This window comes from Lepidochelys kempii, chromosome 8 (assembly GCF_965140285.1).
Source record: "Lepidochelys kempii isolate rLepKem1 chromosome 8, rLepKem1.hap1, whole genome shotgun sequence".
Classification (NCBI taxonomy): domain Eukaryota; kingdom Metazoa; phylum Chordata; order Testudines; family Cheloniidae; genus Lepidochelys; species Lepidochelys kempii.
In genome coordinates this window covers 18,603,492-18,626,799 of record NC_136387.1, presented here as the reverse complement: position 1 = coordinate 18,626,799, position 23,308 = coordinate 18,603,492, and the positions used below count along the sequence as shown (strand labels likewise).

The 23,308-nt window shown below is 41.5% G+C and overlaps 1 protein-coding gene across 4 annotated transcripts in view; it reads left to right on the top strand.

The window, feature by feature from the left end:
- The window catches only part of PPP2R2B (protein phosphatase 2 regulatory subunit Bbeta), a 250,981-nt gene that overhangs the window by 157,583 nt on the left and 70,090 nt on the right, over positions 1-23,308 (top strand). Inside the window, exon 1 of one of the 4 annotated variants that reach the window (XM_073355748.2) lies at positions 14,514-14,616. The exons of the other annotated variants lie outside the window; for them this stretch is intronic. Within the exon in view, the coding sequence (XP_073211849.1) occupies positions 14,604-14,616 (13 nt within the window). The 5' untranslated portion in view covers positions 14,514-14,603. Of the gene's footprint in view, positions 1-14,513; positions 14,617-23,308 lie in introns of those variants that run through there. 4 annotated transcript variants of the gene reach the window in all.

The window sequence follows — 23,308 nt, the reverse complement described above, 5'->3', positions numbered from 1 at the left end:
TAAATCTCTGTGGTGTTTAAAAGTTGAAAGGAGCTGGCACTTCAGGTCAGACCTGGTACTTAGAAGATAAACTTGGAAGGAAGTTCCTATCTGATGCAGAGCATCTATCTCTGGACCAAATTGAAAGAGAAGGCCTACAATTGTATCCTGTGGATTTTTAATTTAGGGAAAAATATCTGCTAAGCAAGATCTAAGTCCTGCACCTCTGTGGGTCAAGAAACCAAAATGAAACTGGCATTAAAATGAAGCCTGGAATAAGTTGCATTCTCTAAGAAACTTAAACTGTCACCTGTTCAAGAGGATGCATTGTGTTTTACTAGTAGAGGAAAATACCTTATCAGCTTCCAGGTTTTCAGGTCACTTAATCATAGCCTTTGAGATGTACCCAATCTCTATGCTGGTGCAAAGAGCGATGAATACGTATCAAATAAGTGTTTAACTCGCTCTTTCAATCTTCTTCTTAATTGATGGAGCCTAGTCTATTGGATTAAGTCTTCTCCCAGAAATATGAGTAGTGGGAGCTTGAGATTTGAGATGTAAGAATAGCTGTTCAACTTCCTCTTCCTCCCCCTTCTTCATTTGATGTTATCTGCCAACTAATCCGGCTTGAGTGAAACCTTGATGCACTACTATCTTATTCACACTGTCTCCTTTACAACACAATACATAGGGAAAAGACTGCCAAGGTCTGAAGGTATACGTGCACAAGAAATAAATCAGATAGTAACCTTGGTTAGTCCATAATATCAAACAAGACGAGAGAAAAGGAGATTAGTTTTAAAAAGGAATGAAGTCTTCCTATGTGAATCATTTTTCTGGATCATCTTCAGAAAGAGAGAGACTGATCCACTTCCTGCCTGCCTAAAAAAAAATCTGGGGGGAGGGGAAAGAAGGAGAATATCAAAGAGTAAAATTTTACAGGAAGTGCCTGATGATGTCATTCGTGATTTATCTCTAGTGCTCGAACTGAACTCTGATGAGCTAAAAGTGAAATTAGTCATGGGCAGGTTTCAAGTTTCCCTCTTTTGAGAGGGAAGCAACTATTTGGCACACAGATATAGCCAACAGAAGATACAAGTCCTTTGAAAATCATCCCCCAACACCATGAAGAAAATAATCCATCCTAGCAGACTAAAGGCAGCCAGATATTCCCTAAAGGGCTTGATCCAACTCTCAGTGAAGTCAATGGGAAATTGACTTTAGTAGGAGCTGGATTGGGCTCTAAAGGCCTAATGTATAAGAAAAAGCTGTGAGGAACAAACTCCAAACCATTTCTTAGAGTGGAAACACCTGGGTAGAGGAAAAGCCAGAGCACTGATTCAGATCAAGCCAGTTGGCAAAGCTCTTTCCACCCCCCTTTCTTATGTGGGGGCGGGGGATTAGATGCTAAAATCAAATCCTAATCGCCACATCTCATTCCTTAAGAGGACCAGTAATCTGTTAAACAGAATTGTTCGTACTTTGACAGAAAATCTTTGGACTGAGTGGGAAAGATAATATTTTACTAAAAAAAATACAGCCAGCATTTCTGTTTCATTCCATATAGCTATTCTGAAATAGCAGCAGGGAGCTGAGGAAAAAGCCTGTGTTCTTATACAAATGACTGCTCTTTAGCCATTTAATATAATAGCATCACCCTCTGTATTTTTTCCTTGATGTTAGAAGTTTAGAATACATAAGACATTTTTCAGTGCACTCAAATTAACTTTTGATGTGGTTCGTGTGCTAATAAGACTTCACCAGAGACGACAAGGTTAAACTGATACTTTGATTCGTGTATTGTGGCAAACAAACAAGGACAGGATTATCTCTGCCTAATGGTTTTGTCCAGATTCTTTTGTGCTAATACTGCCTGAGGAAGCTCTGCGTGTGTGTACACTGCAATAAAACACCACAGTTGCCTTGGGCCAGCTGACACGTGCTTGGGCTGCAGGGCCATAAAATTGCAGTGTAGATGTCTGGGCTCACACTGGAGCCCAGGCTCTGGAACCCTACAAGGGGGAAGGGTCCCAGAGCCTGGGCTCCAGCGTGAGCCCAGATGTCTACGCTGCAGTTTTATAGCCCTGCAGCCCAAGCCCTGGAAGCCAGAGCCAGCTGACTTGGGCAGCCGCGGGTGTTTTATTGCAATGTAGACATATCCTCTGTGCTTAGCTTCAAAGATGGAGCCCCCAACACCAGAAATAGAGCTTCCAGCAAAGCTTTTTTAATTCTTTGTCAGAATCAACTTAATTAAATCCCCTTTGATCGAGAGTTGTTTTGTTTTGTTTTTCAATTTGATTTAATGAACATCTGCATCTAAATTTGGAAGCTTGTTATATCCCAAGGTCTATTCCAAGGTTTCCCACAAAAACATGAGACTTCATCCACCCGCTTCTGCTAAATCCTGTCTGACCTCTTCAGTGTATGTGAAGCTCTGAAAAAGGAAAGGGGTAAGAAACAGTCTGCTCCAGATGTAATCTATGGTATTGCAATATGCTAAACAGAAAGCAAATGAGCTCTGTTTGGATTTGCAGGCTTGACAGACTTAGGCTCAAGGGGTCCTAAAGCAGATACTGGGTACCTTGAGCAGAACACCTTACTCAGGTCACATGACATGTAGGTCACAATGAAGCCTATTTACTAAGGAAATATAGAGAAATCTGTTTGAAGTGACTTTTAAGCAAATATTTCTTAATAGGCAGCCTTCTAATAAAGGTGGAGCAGATCTGTAGTCCTTATATTTGGGGAAACTTTGGGATGGTCTCATGAGATAGCAGAGTGCCTAATAAGGGTGAACTCTGAAGACCGAATCCAAAACCCACTGGGAGTATTTCCATTCTTTTCAATGGGTTTAGGTTCAAGCCCTTATGCAGGTTCCACTGTACTGGCTCATGTTGCTGAGTGTATCTATCAGCACAGAGTCTTGAGGTAAATTGGCATGTGGTATGTCAGCAGGAAAACATGGGGAGCTGCTGAGCTCTGTGAACTGTTCCATAGGCATTTGCTCTGTTAACCCTATAAAGCTCCAATTCCTTGCTTAGTTACCTGATGGTAGAGCAAAATGGACGTCACCAGAGGCAACAAGGTACCACTTGCCTGTGTATTTATTTATACCTTTCTAGTTCTGTGCTTCAGCAGTATATTTTTCTTTATAATGATGCTGGTGAACAGCATAGCTGGGATACTAGCTGTAGATATCTTTAAGCATGGAGATATTAGGTCTATCATGTTGTTAAAGATGGATTCCTGTTATCATACCCTAGCAGATCCTAACAGTAATGTGACCCATGACTTCTCCCTTTGAGATAGAGACTGAATGGAGATTTATCGCTCAGTGAAGTAAACTTGATCATTTCCTCTCTGGGCAACTGCGGAGGAGGGATATAAACTGTGCATTAGGTTTTTATCTATATCAGGACACCAGCAGTGCAGGGAGGTTTGTGCTTGAAATTCCTGATCAGTTTTGGAAGAAATGCGTGTCGGGGTGCTCTCAAGATTTGTAAAATAAATATTATTGTACCCACTGCTATTTACTACTTTCTAGTAAGAGGCACAAAGCTTTCTTCAGGTATAGGAGAAGAAACTCTCAAGGTTAAAGCTGAGGATTTAGTGGTCTGAAAGCTGTATGGTTTTTACTGAACAGTTAACAGTATCTAGGCATGTTCTTAACTCTTTTTGCTGTGTATTTAAGTTATTCTGCAACATATTTGATTACAATGAGACTTCCACTGTTAACTTTTTTGGTATCATTGCAAAAAAAAAAAAAATCCTGAATATTACACATGTGCCTAAAAGGAAAAACAATTTTGGATTCAAGTGATGTATTCCTTTTTATAGTTGTAATCCCCTAGCTAATATTCTGGGTGCTGTACAAAGTAATTAAAAACAAGTCAAGATAGTAGGTCAAAAGATCATATAATGAGTCTGTTAAATTAAGAAAAATAATCGGGGGGAAATTTCCTGGAAAATCAGACCTCTCGGGGCCTGATCCAGCATGGTGCTGAGTGCTATCAACTTCCATTGAAATAAATGGTAGACATGCTAGAAATCCTGTAGTTCTATTATGACTGTTAAAATGGAATGGGTAAAATGTACTGTCTGGGTAGGGGACAGTCCTGTACTGGGGCCTGATTCAGCTCTCACTGAAGCGAGTGAGAATTTTTCCATTGACTTTGATGGGAGCTTGATTGGGCCTTGAGTGCAGAAAGAATGGAGTTGACAGTCCAATGCAGGTCTCTTATGTAACCCCTTAAAGAAGCAGGATGCACCTTCTCTGCAGCTGATGGCTCTAGGTAAGGTCTGTCTGACCTGAGACACTGTCACTGTCCATGGAATATTGGCAGCCAGGCACGTGCCATGGAAAGAAAGGGTTAATCCACATTCACTGAAATTGCTGCTATGGAAGATGCAGGGTGTAAGTACATAACTAAGTATGGATTATGTGTTAACTGTAAAGCATCATCAATGATCATGGCACTTTACTAAGGAAATAAGGTCCCTGCCTCAAAGAGGTTACAGTCTGCCATGTGCTCCGTTCTGCAAGGTGTTGATCACCCTCAATTCCTGTTGAAGCTGATGGCAGCTGAGGGTTCTCAGTACCTTGTCATCAGATGGATGATAACAATTGGTGGGAGAAAGTGTGGGAAATAGGAGAGTAATGATGCAACAAGAGGACAGGGAGAAATGTCCTGGGGAGAGCATTCATGTATGGTGTGTTGCTCTCTTTTACATTGTCTTGTTTTGTAGGGCTTTTAGTTGTTCAAAGCACTACATAAAAATCTGTACCTGTTAACAGGTGCCACTGTGCTACAGCTGTTTGATCCCAAAATAAAATAAATCCCTTTTTGGTGTCTTCCTCCTTAATATGGCTCCAGATGTTGGATAAACCATCCTTGGCTGATTAGATTCAAATCTACACAACAGACTGCAAGGACTGTCTGTACGTAGCTTTAGAACATGTTTACTTACCCCTAAACATATATTTGTGTTATTAAGCATATCCTCTCAAATATTAGCATTATTTTGAGGTTGTGGTTTCTGTGTATTGGTTTTTTAAAAGTAGATTGTCATATTGGCTCAGCTGGTGTCGGTGTAAAAAAGTGTTTATTTGACAAAAGATAAATTCCACACTTCCCTTTCCATTTATCTGCATGTGTAATGACACCGCCCACACTTTATCACTAATTCATTGGATTCTGTTCTCCTGTGCTGCCCTTCCGCTCATCCCTTGCACATACTTGGCGCTGTGGAACACAAATGCTCTCTTTTTATATGCCTTCACAAACTGTTACCATTGGGACATGTCTCTTGGACCATGCTATTTAAACTGAGTGTCCCAATTAGAGTGTGTTTTTATTTTTTCCACCTTTTTCATTCATTCCAGAGCTATATAAATAGTGCCTCATCCAGTTACACTCTCAGTTGCATAGCTTTGTTCGTTATGGTCCACCAAGGTGTGTTACCAAGATAGAGCTTCTTGGTGACATTTTTCATGTATGTCAGAAGGCTGGAATCTCCCGCTTGTTACCCATGGCTGCAACCTCATGCATTGTGCAAAAAAGCAGGCTTGTAAAGTATGCCAGCACTGGTAGTTCAAGGATGAGACCTTACATTACATGTCATCCCCGGAGGACAGAGTAAATAGAAGTCGCCCAGCCACTGTGAATTCCAAAGCTGATGAGAAGGTGAAAGATAACTGATATCAAAGTGATGTAGAATCTCAGCCTGGAGGCATTAAGATCTGTAATAGTTCCTGTTACATTCATTCAAATATTTAAGTATTTTTGAAACTCAACAGTTAGCAGCTATCTTGAGCATTTATTAATCATTGCACATGTTACAGAAATAGTTCATAGTAGTTTAAAAACTTGAAAATATTCAGCTAACCTGTTCTGGGACTTCATGACAGGAGGAGCCCTGTTATTTCAAAGACCTGGAAAAGTTGCATGAAACACAGATAGGCAGTGTTTGTGTAAAAACTTCACCTTCTTAGCAAGTCAGCATTCTGGAAGAAAATGTTAAGTGGGTTTTGCTGACTCTGTGTTGCATGTGGCTCATTAATCCACTCAAATATAAGAGAGTGTCAAGGTTCCTTCCCCACTTTGAACTCTAGGGTACAGATGTGGGGACTTGCATGAAAGACCCGCTAAGCTTATTTTTACCAGCTTAGGTTAAAACTTCCCCAAGGTACAAACTTTTACCGTTTGTCCTTGGACCTTCTGCTGCCACCACCAAAGTGTTGCACAAAGAACAGGGAAAGAGCCCACTTGGAAACGTCTTTCCCCCCAAGCCCTACACCCCCTTGATAAAAATCATCTCCAGTTTGTATAGGTGAACACAGACCCAAACCCTTGGATCTTAAGAACAATGAAAAAGCAATTAGGTTCTTAACAGAAGAATTTTAATATAAGAAAAGGTAAAAGAATTACCTCTGTAATCAGGATGGTAAATACCTTACAGGGTAATTAGATTCAGAACCTAGAGATTTCCTCTAGGCAAAACCTTAAGTTACAAAAAGACACAAAAACAGGAATCTACATCTCATTCAGCACAACTTATTTACCAGTCATTTAAACAAAACAGACATCTAATGCATATCTAGTTAGATTACTTACTAAGTTCTAAGACTCCATTCCTTTTCTGTTCCCGGCAAAAGCATCACACACACAGATTCTTTGTCCCGTTTCCCCCACCCCCCGCTCCAGATTTTAAAGTATCTTGTCTCCTCATTGGTCATTTTGGTCAGGTGCCAGCAAGGTTATCTTAGCTTCTTAACCCTTTACAGGTAAAAGGACTTTGTCTCTGGCCAGGAGGGACTTTATAGCACTGTATGCAGAAAGGTGGTTACCCTTCCCTTTATATTTATGACAGGGTGGGTGGAAGGAGCTTTCAGAGAGAGGAGCCCTAGGTTCTAAACAGAACAGCCCTCGAGGAGGAAACTGAGAAAAGATAGAAAATGGGCCATGACTTAGGCAAGTAACTAACTGTGCCTTAGTTTACCCAGGTGTAAAATGGGGATAATGACATCGGTCTGCACAACTGGCATATTGTGAGGGTCAGCGTTTTTGTTAAGTATTTTGAGATCATTAATGGAGGGGTCTCTAACTGACAAGTGCTGTTATTGAATGTTTGTTATCAATGTCTTAGAACACTCTACTCAGAGGAAAATCTCTGTAAAAGTTTATTTCTGTAATGTCTGCATTTATCCTAGAAGCTTATGCCATATGCATTGAATTGGCAGAATGAAATATCGTGGAAAAAGAAAATGACATCAGTGCAAGATGATAAATTTCAATCATAAGCTGAAAACAGCTGCTGTGTATGAGAGGCAAGCTTGCTCCTTCCAAATTTAACTCACTGAGCTGACATTTAGTTACTTCTAATTTAAAATTTTTAGAAAATCAGTAGGTTTTGCCTGATAAGCTAACAGATGGCTTCGGCAAGATGACCAAAAAGCAGCATCCGTGGCAAACTGTAAGCTCTGGTTCAGTATAGATTCCGATGGCTATAGACTGACCCTTTTTGCTGCAGTGCTGATTTAACAGCAGTTATACATAGTTTTTAGCAAGGCAGTATGTAAGGACACCTATGTAAAATATTACGGTCAGAGTCAGCTGGGTGTCATGGTCGGCACAGTTTTACTATAAGCTATAAGAGCCTTCTCTTCAGAGATGACCTCCGGTTTTTGAAGACACTGTTTGTTGCACCAGCAAATAATTTTACCAGCTGTTCATCATCACAGGTGCAAGTAATAGAAGCTAAACATCTAACTACTTTTGTGTACCTGCCAGTCAAATAGACCTCTAATTCCCAGGATTTGCACTTGCAGTTAACTGGAGGCACAATTATTGGCTGGTGCAAAATGGTGACCATTGTGATGGCGGCTGGGATGGGGTCCAGCATGGGTGGGGAAAAATGAGGTAACTGAACTATAGTTTTAAATAGAATAATGCAGTAGTATTCTATCCAGTGATCTCAAAATAAACAGTAATGAGTTGTCTCACAAAGTACCTGCTTGATTTGGTACCTCTGTCATCCCCTTAAGGTCTATGGATGAAAAGCACTAAGTGTTTTTATGATGTTACACATAGGTAAATTTACCTGAGACCCAGAAGTCACATGACTTTCCCTCTGACGCTCCGTGAATCACTGGTATAGCCAGGAATATACTCAGAGTCCTGATTCTCAGTCCCCTTCTTTAAACACCAGACCACACCAAGTCACTACAGAAATCAGAGGCAAATTTTCTCTTCCTGTTGCATGGTGACAGGAGATTAATGTCTTAACATTGTCAGTAGGAGTTACATATATAAATCCTGTGCATCCAAATGGGACTTTGTCAAGCATTGCTTCCACTCCCTTGGGGAGAACACAAACTTCACGGTACACCCTTCAGTCCTTGTGAGGATTCCAGATCATTAATGTTCCTTTTATTAGTTGGTAAGATTTAAGCAGCCAGCTCACCAGCTTCAGTGGGAACGGAAGGCTCTCAGAATCTCTTTGAAAATCAGATACCTTCTCTAAGAACCTAACACTATTTACCTACATTTGAAAATATAGATCTTGTGAGTTGCTCACATTAGCAGAGATGGGCATAGAATCCAGGTGCTCTAAATCCTGGTCCTCTGTTTTAGTGGATAGACTATACTTCCTCCTGTTCTCTCTAAATATGATACGTTTTTGAAACACATTTGTGGGGCAGTGGTTAAGCCGAGTACTGAATAAATGTTGTGGCACCTTCCAGAAGTTCTAATTCACTACAAACACTTTTTTAAAAAGAGAAAATCTTATTTTTCTATGAATATTCAAAGAATCCATATTAAACCATATTTAATAAATGTTCTTTCCTGTGCTCTTCAAAATCCTGTGGCAAATGGCTGCCAATTTAAATATGCAACCCATGTTTTAATGACACATGAAAAGGATTTTTGAAATGATTGCAGTATGATTGAATTTCTGGTCAGTCATCCACAAGGCATATTGCAGCTAAATCCTGGATATGTTCCATACAGAAAACATGCAAGTCTTTTTTTTTTTACCAGCTGCTTCAGCTGCAGCCTTTCTGTCTGTCTCCAGCACCCACTTCACACTCTGCTTTTACAGGTGAAAATTTAAAACCTATAGATCCAGGAATTTAAATAAAAATCAGACCTGCTGGGTAATACAATATCTTGTTGATATTCTATAGCAGCCTTGCACTTATATTGGAGCATGGATTAGATGAGGCCTCTGATCATGCCAATGGGTTTGTGACCCTCCTAAGTGCAGAACCAAAAGGAATCAATACACTGCCTGTCCAGGTTACCAGAGGCAGAGAAGACACAGTGTATCAATGGATACAGAGGAACTACTATCACTTTTCATCACTTGCCAAGCACATTTCCTCTAATTTCCCTAATCAATAGAAACCTATGAAGTGTAATGAAGGACTGTGTGCATAAGTGCAAGAGAGATGTAACAACAGAAAGAGAAATGTACAGAAGGAAAATGATACAGAAAATGATGGCTCTCAGTAATTGTACGATTCATGACAGGTTTCATTTGCTCAAATTGACTGCGTTATGCAGACATATTTCATAATTACACTAAGAATACTTACAGTGAGTCTGTCTCAGCACAATTAGGATTATTAAAGAAGCATCTTCTAATCCTTTCTGTTATGCATACAGCTGGGCCCATGTTTGTCTTTTGTAAATTGGCTATGGAGCTTCCCGCACTACTTGCTTTTATTTTAAAACTTTGTTCAGGGGATTTCAGTGATGATGCAAAGGGACCGATTAATAGGCCTGGGAAATGACATCTGCTGTTTACCTACAGATTGGGTAGGACACAGGGACTAGCAGCACTGGCTTTTTCATCCTTCCTACTGCACCAGTGTACCTAATTCTTGCACAGAGAGAGACCACCTCTTAGGGTTTTATTCAGTCCTTGCTCTCTTCGCTGTGGCTACCAACAGGGGAGCCAGTTGGGCTGTTATCAGATAGATGCTTCTCCACTAGGAACTGGATTAAGACTCATCGATTTGTATCACATAGACTACCAAGCAGCCATCAGTTAGTACTGACCTTCTCTCATCAGTTAGTACTGACCTGGGGCAGGATTCAAACAGATCACTGTACTTTTTCATGGTAGAGAGGAGGTGTGACTTATTTGCAATGGATATAAAGGGGATTCTTTAATGAGGCTGCTGGACACAAGCAGACTCTGTGGTTCTCTCTGGCTTCCACAGTGGTTGACACACCCTGAGCTTCTTAAAGTCACCACACAGGGTCTCTCTTAAGAGTGAAGGGCATGGCCAAGGAGTTCAAGGAATTGAATGCTCACTCCACTACGGTGGCCTAATGGGGGGGAGACCTCTGTAATCTTCCCCATTATAACATCTCTACATCTTAGCACCAACTTGAGACCAGTCTGTCACTGGCTGCATAGCAGTAGGACAGGAACATTCAGAGGATGAAAATTATGAGTGCATTTTCAACTTTGCACAAGGAGTAAAATTATCCTCACCTTGCGAGGACTTGAAGGTGGGGCGGGGAAAAACTAAATATGGTAGATTGGGTTGTCTGTGGAGCCACTGAGAAGCCTGTTCAAATTACTTTAACCTAGAAGGAAAACCCTCATTGGCTGTCCTTTCCTCTGAGGGTAATATAATGCTCTTAAGCTGAGCTGTTCTATTTCTCCCTTCTTACTTCTTCTCTTGGAAATCTCTCTTTAGAGATATCAAACTTCCAGTGTTTGCTACTGCCATTTTATCCCATGAAAAATGTGTGCTGCCTTCCACCACCCCAACATCAGAGATGCTTCAAAGTCAGCGTTAATACTAGGGTTTAATGTCACAACAGATGTTTTGTTGTCCTGGCATGAATGATATATGCCACTCACTTGATGTGGCTCTGATTGCAGATCTTATACAAAGTGAGATAATTTGAGACACCATAAAGCAGCTGTTAATTTTCCTTTCAAAGTGAGAAGGATTATTCACAGTGGCAGAGGGATTCTCTGGGTCCCATACTAATTGTCTTGATTAACATGCTGTTCAGTTATTACAGGTGTAACGTATAATAGCTCTATAAGGTTTTCATAGCTTGGCCAATTAAAAATTGTCATTAATCCAAGAGCTAACGAGTTGTGCATCTTAATGCTGAAAGACAAGATGAGTTTTCCATTGCAAGTTTAAATCCAAGATCCATGTGGGGTGATAACAGTTCTGAATTCATATTGTACAGAGAATTTCCACCCATCGCTGTGCAGCTTGCCTCTTAGTAATTATAGGGTTCAGTGATTCATTTACAAGGGAGAGCAGGGAAGGGGAGTCTAATTGAAAATGAATTCTGTAGCTTCGACCCGTGCCCTGTTAACCTCCTTGATCTGTTTAGCACAGACCAGGTACATTTAATGAAGGGACACGTGTATGGCCTGGAGAGACACACCCCATGAATCCTGATGATGGCAGTTGGTTTAAAAGGCTCGAATGCTGGTGTGCAGGGGCAAGTGGCTCAGCAGGATAATGGACGAGCGGTGGTGATGTACAAATATTATCCTAGCTAAAGGGCATTGGGGAGGAAAGAGACCAGACCAGGGGCTTTTTCCCCCTACAGTTCAGTTCAGTGTGGCTGGTTATTTTCCAGGGAAAACTCCTTTTTCTCCCTCAGCCTGAAATGCCCTTCCTCTTCCTGTGGCCAAGAGAAAGCACTCTCCTCCTGCAGATTCCTTTGCAAACCCCCCTCTTTCCATCTCCCTTTCCATTGCTGATTTCCACTCCAGGCTGTTTTCTCATCCCTTCTTGCCCTCAGTTTGTGATGTTAAAAACACTAAAATATCTCTTGGCCAGATCTTGAACTCCTTATTCCCAGGGGTGAGTAATGACATGGACAAGCAATGCCACTGACTTCAGTGGGAAGGCATGTGAGTTACTGCTCCCCACTAAGCAGTTTGCAAGAACAGCATGGAGCACACTGTTTTGTTCTACCCCATCTCCCCTTTCTCCGGTTCCTTCCTTTGCCAAGGTTTAGGTTTTAGTTTGGTCTGATCTAATGAGGTAGAGTAGAACTATGTGTAAGTGGTGCAGCCGCACCCAGTATGAGCCCAAGGAAGAAGTAGCGACTCTGAGAGTCACAATTCCTCCCCTTCTCTCCCTTAACTCCTCAGGGCATGAGCCCTGAAAAAAGTGCAACTTCCTTCTCCCTTCGTGCTGGCTCGCTTTGGCCTGCAGGCACGCTGGAGGTGGAGCTTGATATACCCGGCCCACCCTAGTCATTTGCTGAGAGGGGAGGGGGAATACCAGCTGCTCCTACCTTCCCCCGCCAACCTGCGATGAAGGGTGGCAGGGATCCCAAACATGGCCATGGAGATGGGGGGGCGGATCTTCTTCCCCTGCACCGCCATGTGGTAAAGAGGCACAATCTGATCTTTTGAATGCAAGTTCTCCAGGGCAGGGAAGATGTGGATTTTAAAAAGAAAATCTCTCTAAAGCACTATACAACGTAAATTGTGCCGTGCTTAAGGGTGACTACTTCCTTGAAATGATTCTCTTCTGAATTCTCAATTCAAACAGTTACAGCAAACTAAATCTTTCCCGGACAGTAGGCAGACCTATATTCCTATGCTTTGATTAAGGTGTTTTGAAATGCACAGCAACATGGGGCAAAGCTGCAGAGCTGGGCTACAGGAGCCAGAAGATGGAAACTCTTTAACCAAGATCTGTAGCATTAAAGCATTCTTTGCTGTACCATGGGCAGAGAGTTTTGTATCTGCCAATATTGGTAGCAGTTAGATCGAGGAGGTTTGTTTCGTTTTGGGATATCAGCCTTTGCATGTCGTGTGATGTGGCAACATCATGACAAGAAATGGACGCAAACCATGAAATTTGGCTTCAGATAGGAACTTTCACAAAGCACAACGGAGTAAAGAAATTCAGATCCCGGATTTTTGTTCAGCCCATTATTGACATCATAGCCATGAAACAGGGATGTGTGCCCAGATTTTCTGACTAATTTGTAGGTGTTCACTTTTGGGGTTTTGTGGGAGATAGCACGTTGAGGCTGTGATGCTATGTGACATGTGGCATCACTGATGCAATTAAAACACTTCCAAGCTTGCTATTTTGAATCGGGAGACCAGGCAGGCCTGGGGTGTCTGCACAAGGAAATCCTCCAATAGAACAGCAATATGGTTCTCTGTGTGGTTGCGCAATAATGTTTCAAGGCATTTTGCTGATGAAATCAGATTCTTACTGAGCTTAATGCAGTGGAATTGATTTCTGTTTGCTAACCTATCATTCCCCTCAGTGGGGAAAAATCAATGTAGATCAATCACGTATGATTTTGCATGCCATTAGATCCCAGTTTAACCTCTGTAGTCTGCCCTCACCCCCCACTGTGGACCACACAGTTTGGAAGAAGATTGATTGCGTCAGATCATCTGTGCATGACCCTCTGAGCCACTCTGTGCTCTGTCTGATGAAATGTAGGGAATTAGTTTCTCACCCACCCCTTTTTTGTGGGTGGGGGGAGGCAATTTTATCCATCCCGGTTCTGGTTAACATTTCATCATGGGTCTAAATCAAACTGTGGGGGAATAATCTGTGATTCAGATCTTTTAGAAGACCTCTTATTTCTGTGTACACAGGACCTGTTGTGTTACTCACGGTGCATAGAGCCATATAATCCTGCTGAAATCACTACTGAAATGAATGGGTGGACTAAGGTGCTGTTCACAATGAGTAATGGAGCCTCAATATGGTACACAGATCTGAGAGACGAGTTTTATGTCCGGAGGATTAGCTCCCCCAAAGTCAGCGTTAACATCCCAATAGCTCCGGGGGCTGAAGAATTGTGTTTTATTTCATTGCAAGCATTTCAAAGATGACCTTCACCATAGTGTCTGGGCACCTTTTGTGTAATTTAGGAGTTCCCTGATCGTTCACATCGTGACCATAGCTCCTCCACTATTGCCTTTCTTTCTCAGTACTGCATTCTTAAATGAGATCCACTCCAAGAGCCACTGGGTTGGCTCCGCTGCTCATTTAGAAAAGAACCCACACAGAGAAATGAGTTGTGCCTGCCAGGTGGCACCCTGATTGGCTGAAGTATAAGGAGCGTGCCTTTGCACTTGTGAGTGATTGTGGAGGCAAAACTGCACCTGCAAAATTGAGACCAGCTTGAGAGTTCTTTTAAAGATTAAGCCTGAGAGTATTTTAACCTTGGCATTGGTATTTCCATGGTCTTGCTACAAAAGTGTGACCATCCCTACTTACGCCTTTTACTTACGGCCTGTATTCCATATTGCTGATGATGCATGCATTTCAGATGTCATTTAAAAAGACAGAAATGAAAAGAACTCCTTTTGAGCAATAAAGTTCAAAATCTAACAATTTCCTGAACTAGCTAAGACCTTTAGGCTATTGCTGAGCTTTTGAGCCAGTAAGCCTCCAAAACTGTTTTATATTGACATTTATACTATGTTAGTCAAAGTACGAACTTGAAGGTTTGATTGTTTAAATCCTTTCGCACTCAAAGCTTCGACAGACTCAGTGGGCCCTGAGATGGTGATTATCAAAAAGAGAGATGCCGAGGATCTGTTAATTGGCTAGATCTATGTCAAGTGTCCAGCAGCCCCGTTAGTAGATGCAACCAGACCGTAAGTCGTTCCCCTCCCCCTTATCCCTTTAATTTTTCTATTACCTTCCCGTGTTCATTTCATCCACTTTAACAGCATAAAATCTCTTTGATTCAGACCATTTTCTCCAGTTAATGGAATCCTGCAGCATCCCTTCTTCTTTCTTTATTACAGCCCCACAGCAGGCTGAGGGCATTGGGGACTATTGTACAATAACTCAGTCCCATTCCTGGTCAATGTGTAGCATCCCCATTCCATTGAACAAATCCATCCATGTCCTCTCTCTGTTTGAGGGACTTATGGAGGGGGGAGGCATGTTTGCAGTGAATTATTATCCCACACTTATCAGCATTAAACTGGATTTGACAACTCCTAGCTTGGGATTTGAATGATCTAAATCCTTCATTTGGCAGCCTGGTTTGCTATTATTTATGGTGCTTCCCAATTTATTATCATCTGCAGACTTGTAGTGCCATCAGCTGAGTGATTTATACAAATAACAGAAAGATGGGGGGCTCCCAGTGCTGAACTCCAGTCCTGAGTTCCTTTCATGGTTCTGCTGTTCTGCATGAGTCTATCTCGTAGGCATTAACCCCATTGTCCCCCTCCCTCTGTGAAATACTTTCTCAAATGCTTCCCACATCAGAACCATACCCAGTAAGATCGAAGGAGGAAAAAGTGCATTAAAGGGCCAGACACACATCCATCCACAGAGTCTTTGCTTGGTTAAAAGGTCCGGGCTGGTTAAATAACAAACAACAACAACCCAACAGGCCTTACGGAATGAGGGGGAGAACTGGCCAAATTAAATTCCATGTATATATCATAGGCCTTGGTCTGAGGATGCTGGCTCATGGGACCAGATGGAATTTGTTGGCCCCAAAGCTCTGGTTGTACTGCCAGAACAAGTATTATCCCCCAGATTCTCACTCCTTCCAGGAAACAGTCGACAAATGGGTACACCTAGTAGCGCTTACATTTCATGGGCCAAATCCACGGCTAGTGTAAATCAATGCAGTCAAAAGGGCTACATCAATTTACACCAAAGTGTGAATTTGGCCCATGAAATTTACGTGCCAGTAAGAGTATTCATTTGTTGCCTGTTTCTTAGAAGGAGTGAGAGTCTGAGGGGGATTATACCTAAAGAAATGCTGTGATTTTGTGCCTTAAATGTAGTCTGGGCAAGGTCTATAAGGATGGTGGTTGGAAACCAGAAGTTAACACAGCCCAGTATATAGGGTGATGCCATCCAAAGTTTCAACACAGAGTAAAGCAGCATAAGGGACAAGTGATGCCAGTGGCTTCCTTCCCCCATCACCTGAGTAATGGGTGACTCAGCATCAGGGTTGCAGAGAGTAAGTATGACTCAGAGATGAACAGTCTGCACTGGGTGTTCATTGAAATGGTAACTGGTTAAAGGCTTTTGGGGTGATACTGTGCATACCAGCTCAGAGGATGTTGTCTTTGGGCCATGTTTGATGGGAAATGGCTAATTTTGCAGTCGTAACACTGACTCAGCTGCGGGTCTCGGAGATGAAAGTTGCTGTTACCTGTCCCCTACTGCAACAATTCCAGTTTGATTATAATATGGGTGCACAGTAGAGTATCTGTCATCTGCAGATCTCAAAGAACTTTGGAAATATTAATTAATTCAGCTTCACAAAACATAACAGATATTATAATTCTCTGTTTTACAGATGGAGGAAACTGATGCACCTAGGGGGCTGAGTGACGTTCCCAAAGTCATGCAATAAGTCAGTGCCAGAGTAAACCAGAAAATGTTTCACAGTCCTAATCATTAGATCAATATTAATAAATGCAAAGTAATGCATGTTGGAAAACATAATCCCAACTATGCATATAAAATGATTGGGTCTGAATTATCTGTTACCATTCAAGAAAGATCTTGGAGTCACTGTGGATAGTTCCTCTGAAAACATCCACTCAATGTGCAGCAGCAGTCAAAAAAGTGAACAGAATGTTGGGAATGATTAAAAAAGGGTTAGATAATAAGACAGAAAATATCATATTGCCTCTATATAAATCCATGGTAGCCCACATCTTGAACACCGTGTGTGGATGTGGTCTCCCTATCTCAAGAAAGATCTATTGGAATTGGAAAAGGTTCAGAAAAGGGCAACAAAAATTATTAGGGGTATGGAACGGCTTCTATATGAAGAAAGATTAATAAGACTGGGACTTTTCAGCTTGCAAAAAAGACGACTAAGGGGTGATATTTTAGCGGTCTATAAAATCATGACTGGTGTGGAAAAAGCAAATAAGGAAGTGTTATTTACTCCTCATAACACAAGAACTAGTGGTCACCAAATGAAATTAATAGGCAGCAGGTTTAAAACAAACAAAAGGAAGTATTTTTTCACACAATAACAGTCAACCTGTGGAACTCCTTGCCAGAGGGTGTTGTGAAGGCCAAGACTACAACAAAGGGTTAAAAAAAGAACGAGATAAGTTCATGAAGGATAGGTCCTTCAATGGCTATTAGCCAGGATGGGCAGGGGTTGTGCCCCAACCTCTGTTTTCCAGAAGCTGGGAATGAGTGACAGGGGATGGATCACTTGATGATTACCTGTTCTGTTCATTCCTTCTGGGGCACCTGGCATTGGTCACTGTCAGAAGACTGGATACTAGGCTGGATGGGCCTTTGGTCTGACCCAGTATGGCTGTTCTTATGTTCTTATCATGCTCCCTCTCTTTTAACATGACAGTGTTGTATTGATCAGACCTATCAGGTAGTTACAATGGGACTGCCCTTGAAAAACTACAAGGCCCAACCACCATCTCTCTTAATATCAGTCGAAGGTTAGGGCATTGTGAAACAGGCATTATTGCTGATTTGAGTATGCAGTGCAATACTATTAACAAGCAGTAATTCCAGTTTCTGTACTTGTCAATCCTCCTTCCTTCCTGGCAGTTCATCCTAATTTTGCCTCCTAACCCAGTTTGCCACCAGCATGTCTTTGCAATAGTGTGTAATTTTTTTTCAATGAGCTGATTAACAAAATCTGATCATTGCATTATCTAATAAAGATGAAGGCTGGTGAATGAGCCAGCTACTATAATACATGTAAGCTCAATTGGAAAGGATGCTCTCATCAGCGATCTTTTCCCCCCCAATGTAAACTGTGAATCCATTTTTATTTGAGCTCTCGGCATAATGAACTTTACTGTTAGTTGTGCAGAATGTTCCTTTATTTTTCTTTTTATGTGGGCAAATCCACATATAGATGTGCAACTCTTACCAACCTCAGTGGAATTTGCGCACACCTATCTGTGGACATACATTAGTCTGTACTATATCTCCCTAAGGCTCCTAGTGAAATCCAGTGGGAGTTTTGACATTAGCTTAAATGAAAACAGGATCAGGTCCTTAAATTGTGGCTTCACAATACCTGGCATATAGATAAAGTGACCAGTTCTATTCCATTGTATTCTGCATAGGCTTTTATATCACACTCCTCACCATAGTATCTGTGTGCCCTCCAGTAGTGCATTAAGAGACGTGGCTACACATCAGTCACTTGTTGTTTGTTCTCTCATCTTCTCCCCAGAGGAGAAGCAAGTGGAATGGAGTGTCTTGTTTTGGGGGGATTTTTTAAGTACATTAAATATACCTGTTGCTGGGTGTTTATATTAATCAAGGCAAGGACAAAGAAATGTGCCTTGCCCTTGGTGCAAAAAGTGGTCAGGCTTCTGAGAGCCCTTAGTTCCTGGGGGAGCTCAGTCCACCATGTCAGACCAAGCTCAGAGAAGGTTCTGTCTCCCCCAGAGCTGAGCTTCACTCTTATTGTGAAGGGTTGTGTTATGCAGAAGAGTTAAGTTGTTGACCACGGCCTTCATCCTGGAGCTATAGACAGTCTTTTAGGTATCCTGGGTCCAGGCCACAGAATGCTTTGAAGATAAGGATGAGACCTTGATCTTGATTTGAAATTCGACGGGAAGGTAACGTAGAGGGTGCAGGAAAGGTAGCCTCTTCGTAGCCTCTGTTGCTCAGGAGACATGCTGCAGCAGTCACATCTTCTGTTGGGTGATTAATCCATATTGTCCTTAATATCTGCTGTGAACTAATATGATGCAGGGATTTGCAGTGATCAGCACAGAGTTTAGAAGCAGCTCTACATTGCAGACAAAAGGGTATATGGGCAGTCTCAGAGGCCCTGATCATGGCTGGGGGCAAGGTCTGCCTGAACCGCAAACATGAGTGTCTCACCCTTCCAGTAGCCTCAGAAATGCTTAGCTTGATTGTCCTCTCTGGCGACTAGGATCAGAGAGGAAGGAGACTCTCCTCCCAATTCTTTCTTCCAGCAGTGAGACCGGAGGAGGAGACACACAGAAGGCCCGTGCAGAGCCCATCTGGAAAAGAACTAGCACGTGAGAATACATTCCTCTGGGTTTTGGTACCAGATCCTGAGTTATTCCAGGGTCAGAACCATAATTACCCTAGCAATCAAATGAAACCAATTCAGTGCTGCCATCTTGGAGTTCATGGGCCTGATTTAATGTGCTGATAAGCACTCTCTGGTTCCATTGAGTTCAATGGGAACTGGAGATGCTTGTCCTCTTATTGGATCAGGCCTTCTGAGAGGTGTTGAGCACGCTCAGCTCCCACTGATGGGAGTTAATTCACCAGCTCCTAGTTACAGCAATTGGATGCAGGACCGGGCTCCACGTTGGGACAGTAACAGCACACAAGCCAGCCTGCATCTCAAGAACAGCCTCGTCTTGCTCCCATTTCAAACCACTGGAAGTTTTGCCATTCGTTTCATGGAGAGCAGCATCTGGCCCTAAGCAAGGATTCTGGGTATGCTATGCAGAAGAGAATTAATGCTATGGCATTTGTGGTCCACACTTTCCTCCAGCGAAACAGAGGTTCCTTCCTAGTCTCCATTACGCTATGGAAGACATGGCCAAACTGCTCCATTTCAAACTGGGCTGCTCTGAGAATTCAAATCTTCCCATTAGCCTCCATCTTCCTGGGGGTTTTCTTTAATAACTGGTTTTATATATATATATATATATATATATATATATATATATATATATATATATATATATATATATATATATAAAGCAGCAATACAATTTTATCAGAAAAATGGTAGATATATGTATGTGTGTATATATAAAAATTTCCCATTTTTCTGATAAAATTGTATTGCTGCTGAGGAAATCAAATCCAATCTTCAATATATTTAGCATGAAAGCAATAACGAACATTAATGCACTTCAGAAAGGAGAGAACTGCAGGCTGGTATAGCCTGCTGCTTGGAGAAGGAAGGATCACCATGGAAACTGTTTTCTTCAAATTCCATGCACTCCAGGCTCCGAACATGTAGGAAGCAAGGAAAAGAAGAGGAAGGAAAAAAACCCCTTATATGCCTTCTGTTGTCACAAAACTGCTGTAAGAATCTTAGGAGGAACAGCTATGAATTATTGATCACATGAATATGAATATATATGAATTCAAATTAACAATTACACTGTGCTGGCTTTTCAATGAAGTTTGGGGTGTAATAGCAGGCAGGCAGTTGAATCGGAGAGGATTGCTTAAGAGCATCACAAGTTCACCAGGAAACATCTTTAAAAAACAGCTAACATGCTATACTGTGCTTGTTAAAGGAATGGAAGATATTTTCATACCGAACACTATAATGATTTTTCACTTGGAAATACCTAGGACAGAGCCTGATCTAAACCCTGCTGAAGTCCATGGATAAACTCCTGTTGATTTCAGTGGGTTCTGTATCAGGCCATGATAGATTTGACTATCTAAGGTGTGCCTGTCATCTTTACATCGAAGTGAAAGCAACTAGTCACACAGAATGGAAGCTGCTGCCACCTTCTTCCCAGTTTACTATGAAGAATGCCACAGATGTTTAATTATATAGAATGAAATGCATATTGAGCCAAAAACCTTGGCTGATATAACTCTATTGAAATCAGTGGAGTTACACCAAGTATGAATTTGGACAGTTATAAAAGAGGGATTATGATTTTTTTATTCATTATTGGGGTTTTTAGGTGATAAAGCTGTGTTGTGAGCCGTGGACCATTATTTAAATATGCGTGAAATCCAAGCAGCAGGTGTGTAAGTAAACGGATAAACCAAGAAAAGTCCAGCAGATTCTATGGCCAAGAACTCCCTCTGCTACGCTCCCACAGAATAAAGCAACAAAGTGGCCAGGGTGATTTCTTATGCCCCAGGAGCTGAGTATGGATTTTTCATAGATTCTGGCCCCAGATGTTTTAAATAGTTCTGCTGACAGGGTAATCCATTAGGTAGCTGGATGCTGTCTGAAAAATTTCTTGCTGCAGCATTGGAAGTTTTTAATTCATTAAAAACTAAATGGCTTAAATGTAATCAGCAGCAGTTGATGGAGAAAATTTAAATGGTGAAAAACAAATACAGTTCCAAGTGGGTCATTTTAGAAGGGAAAAACATCTAGATGCAAGGGCCTGGTTAACTTGTTCCTGTGGTCACCTCTAAAATTTCTCCAGTTGCCTTCATATAGCTAATGTTCCCATGCTATTCACAGCATTTTCCTCAGCTAACCCCTATACTAAGGGTAGGGAATGCCATGAATACCATAGTTGTCAGTTGATGATCAGTGGAAAAACTAGGAAGTATTGAGGAACATCCGCTGTATGTGTTAGTTATTGCCCTAGAGACCTGGGTTCGGACATCTTATCTTTATTACTGTGGACATATTTGATCACTCACTGTATGATTAGGGCACTATTATGTATGTTACTGTGTTCCAGACTAATACTTAGCTAGAACTTTCCCAGGCAAAAAGTTCATGACTTTTTTTATGGTGCTTGCTTTGAGTATGGATCTAATTTACACTTTATTCAGTTTTTTTTTCATCTGGAACACTCCTAGGGAAATGCAAGGCTTGACTTTCTGCCCATATTTTAATGCATTAGAGTTGCTAACTTCCGTGAGAAGCACATAAATTAGGAAAAGAGTAAAAACACTGGACAGGATGGTTCGCAGTAAAATATGTTTAGAAATTGACATGTTTATAACTATGACATTTTATTTAAACTGAAGACTTTAAATATGTTCCAAAGATGAAATCACCATAAAGGAAAAGGGCTATTCTAATCTGAGATGGGCCCACACCACAGATCCAAGTGTGGTTCAAGCACAAGCTTCCCCAAAGTTTGTGTGTTCATGTTTCAGTTGTGAAGTCTAGAACTGGCTCTGGATGTCATCAGATACGAGAGATTAGGGAAATATAGCTGTTTCACTTTGCAGGGGCTCATACAGACATTTTCCCCATGTTCTGTCCGCACAGCTTGGCATGTATCCGAAACCAAATTTTACTTCAATATGCAGGTTTCAATAAACCCCAAATTTTGAAGTGCAACTTGGTCAAAATCACTGAGTTTATCCTATTTTCTTGTTAAAGGGGGGAAATTACAAACTCCTACCAGCTCTTGACACAAAAGCATAGCGGTGTCGTTAGCAGTTTGAGCTGAGATTTGTAATTCAAGTAGGAATTAAGGGCTTGATCCATGGAACATTGAGATCAATGGATATTGGACCAGACTCCCAATCCCTTTGTTTGGTATTGCAAAAGAGGGCCCAGGTTCTATAATAAGGTCCTCAGACTTCTTAGCAAACCTGGACTGGGTTGTGAATTTGTAAAAAATCTGAAACCAGGTGAGATTTTCATGGCCTAAGGCTTTCATTGCAAACATTTAGCAGATCACTAGTAATCATCTGCATCATACGTTGGGATCCCAATTTAATTTCCTTGGTCTTTTTGATCAGTAATTAGAACCTTTCTGTAAATAACTTAACCGCTCTGGAAATGAACCAGATCAGCTGGATGTTTTGTGAACTTTGGGCTTTTGCTTGTTTTGTTTCCATGCAGCTGCCTCTGGGAGAGCCTAGCCATTGTCCCCCTTATGTAAGCAACTTTTATGGCACTGTCCAGTCCTAGCCAATCAATTAAACAAATGCAAGGCTAAACAATGGAGTTATTTGGTGGGTCATAGAGAGCTACATTTTGCTCAGTGTTATTTCTCTAATAGCAGTTTTCTTTGAATGACAAAAACTTTCAGTGTGTCTCTACTGTGGGGGCAGCTTCTCAGCAGCTTGAGCCAGTGCTGGAAATACACATGAAAGAGTGAGCCATGTACACAGTACTTCGTCTATGGCTGAAGTCTGTGGATAAAGTAGAATAGTCTACAGCTCAACCCCTGCCCTGCATGATTAAGGTCTCTAGCCCTGCATGCATAAGGGTGAGAGACTGCAAGGAGATTATGGAGCAGGGTCCTTGTCCTCATCTGAATGCAAAGCCTGCATAAGGCCAACCAAAAGAGGGTAGAAAAGAGGAAAAGATTTAGCCCTTTTATATCATTATTGATTATTTTATTAATCCATCACCATTTATTCTGATGCATTCCTGCCCTCTGATTCCACTCCCACAGCTCTTTCAGATCCCCTATCAGTGCCAAGGGGCAGGGTTGAGTGACAGGGAATTTCCTGTACATTGTTACATATCCTGAAAACTACCAGTATCCATAAAAGTCATTATACAAGAATGTAAACCCAAGGCCAGAAAAAAAAATTCCCTCTAAATCAGCTCCACAGTGCATAACGTGTTCAAGTAACCTGGACATTCCTGGCACTGTTGCATCTATCTCACCACTCCCAGGTTCCTTATAAATCTTTGACAGGTCT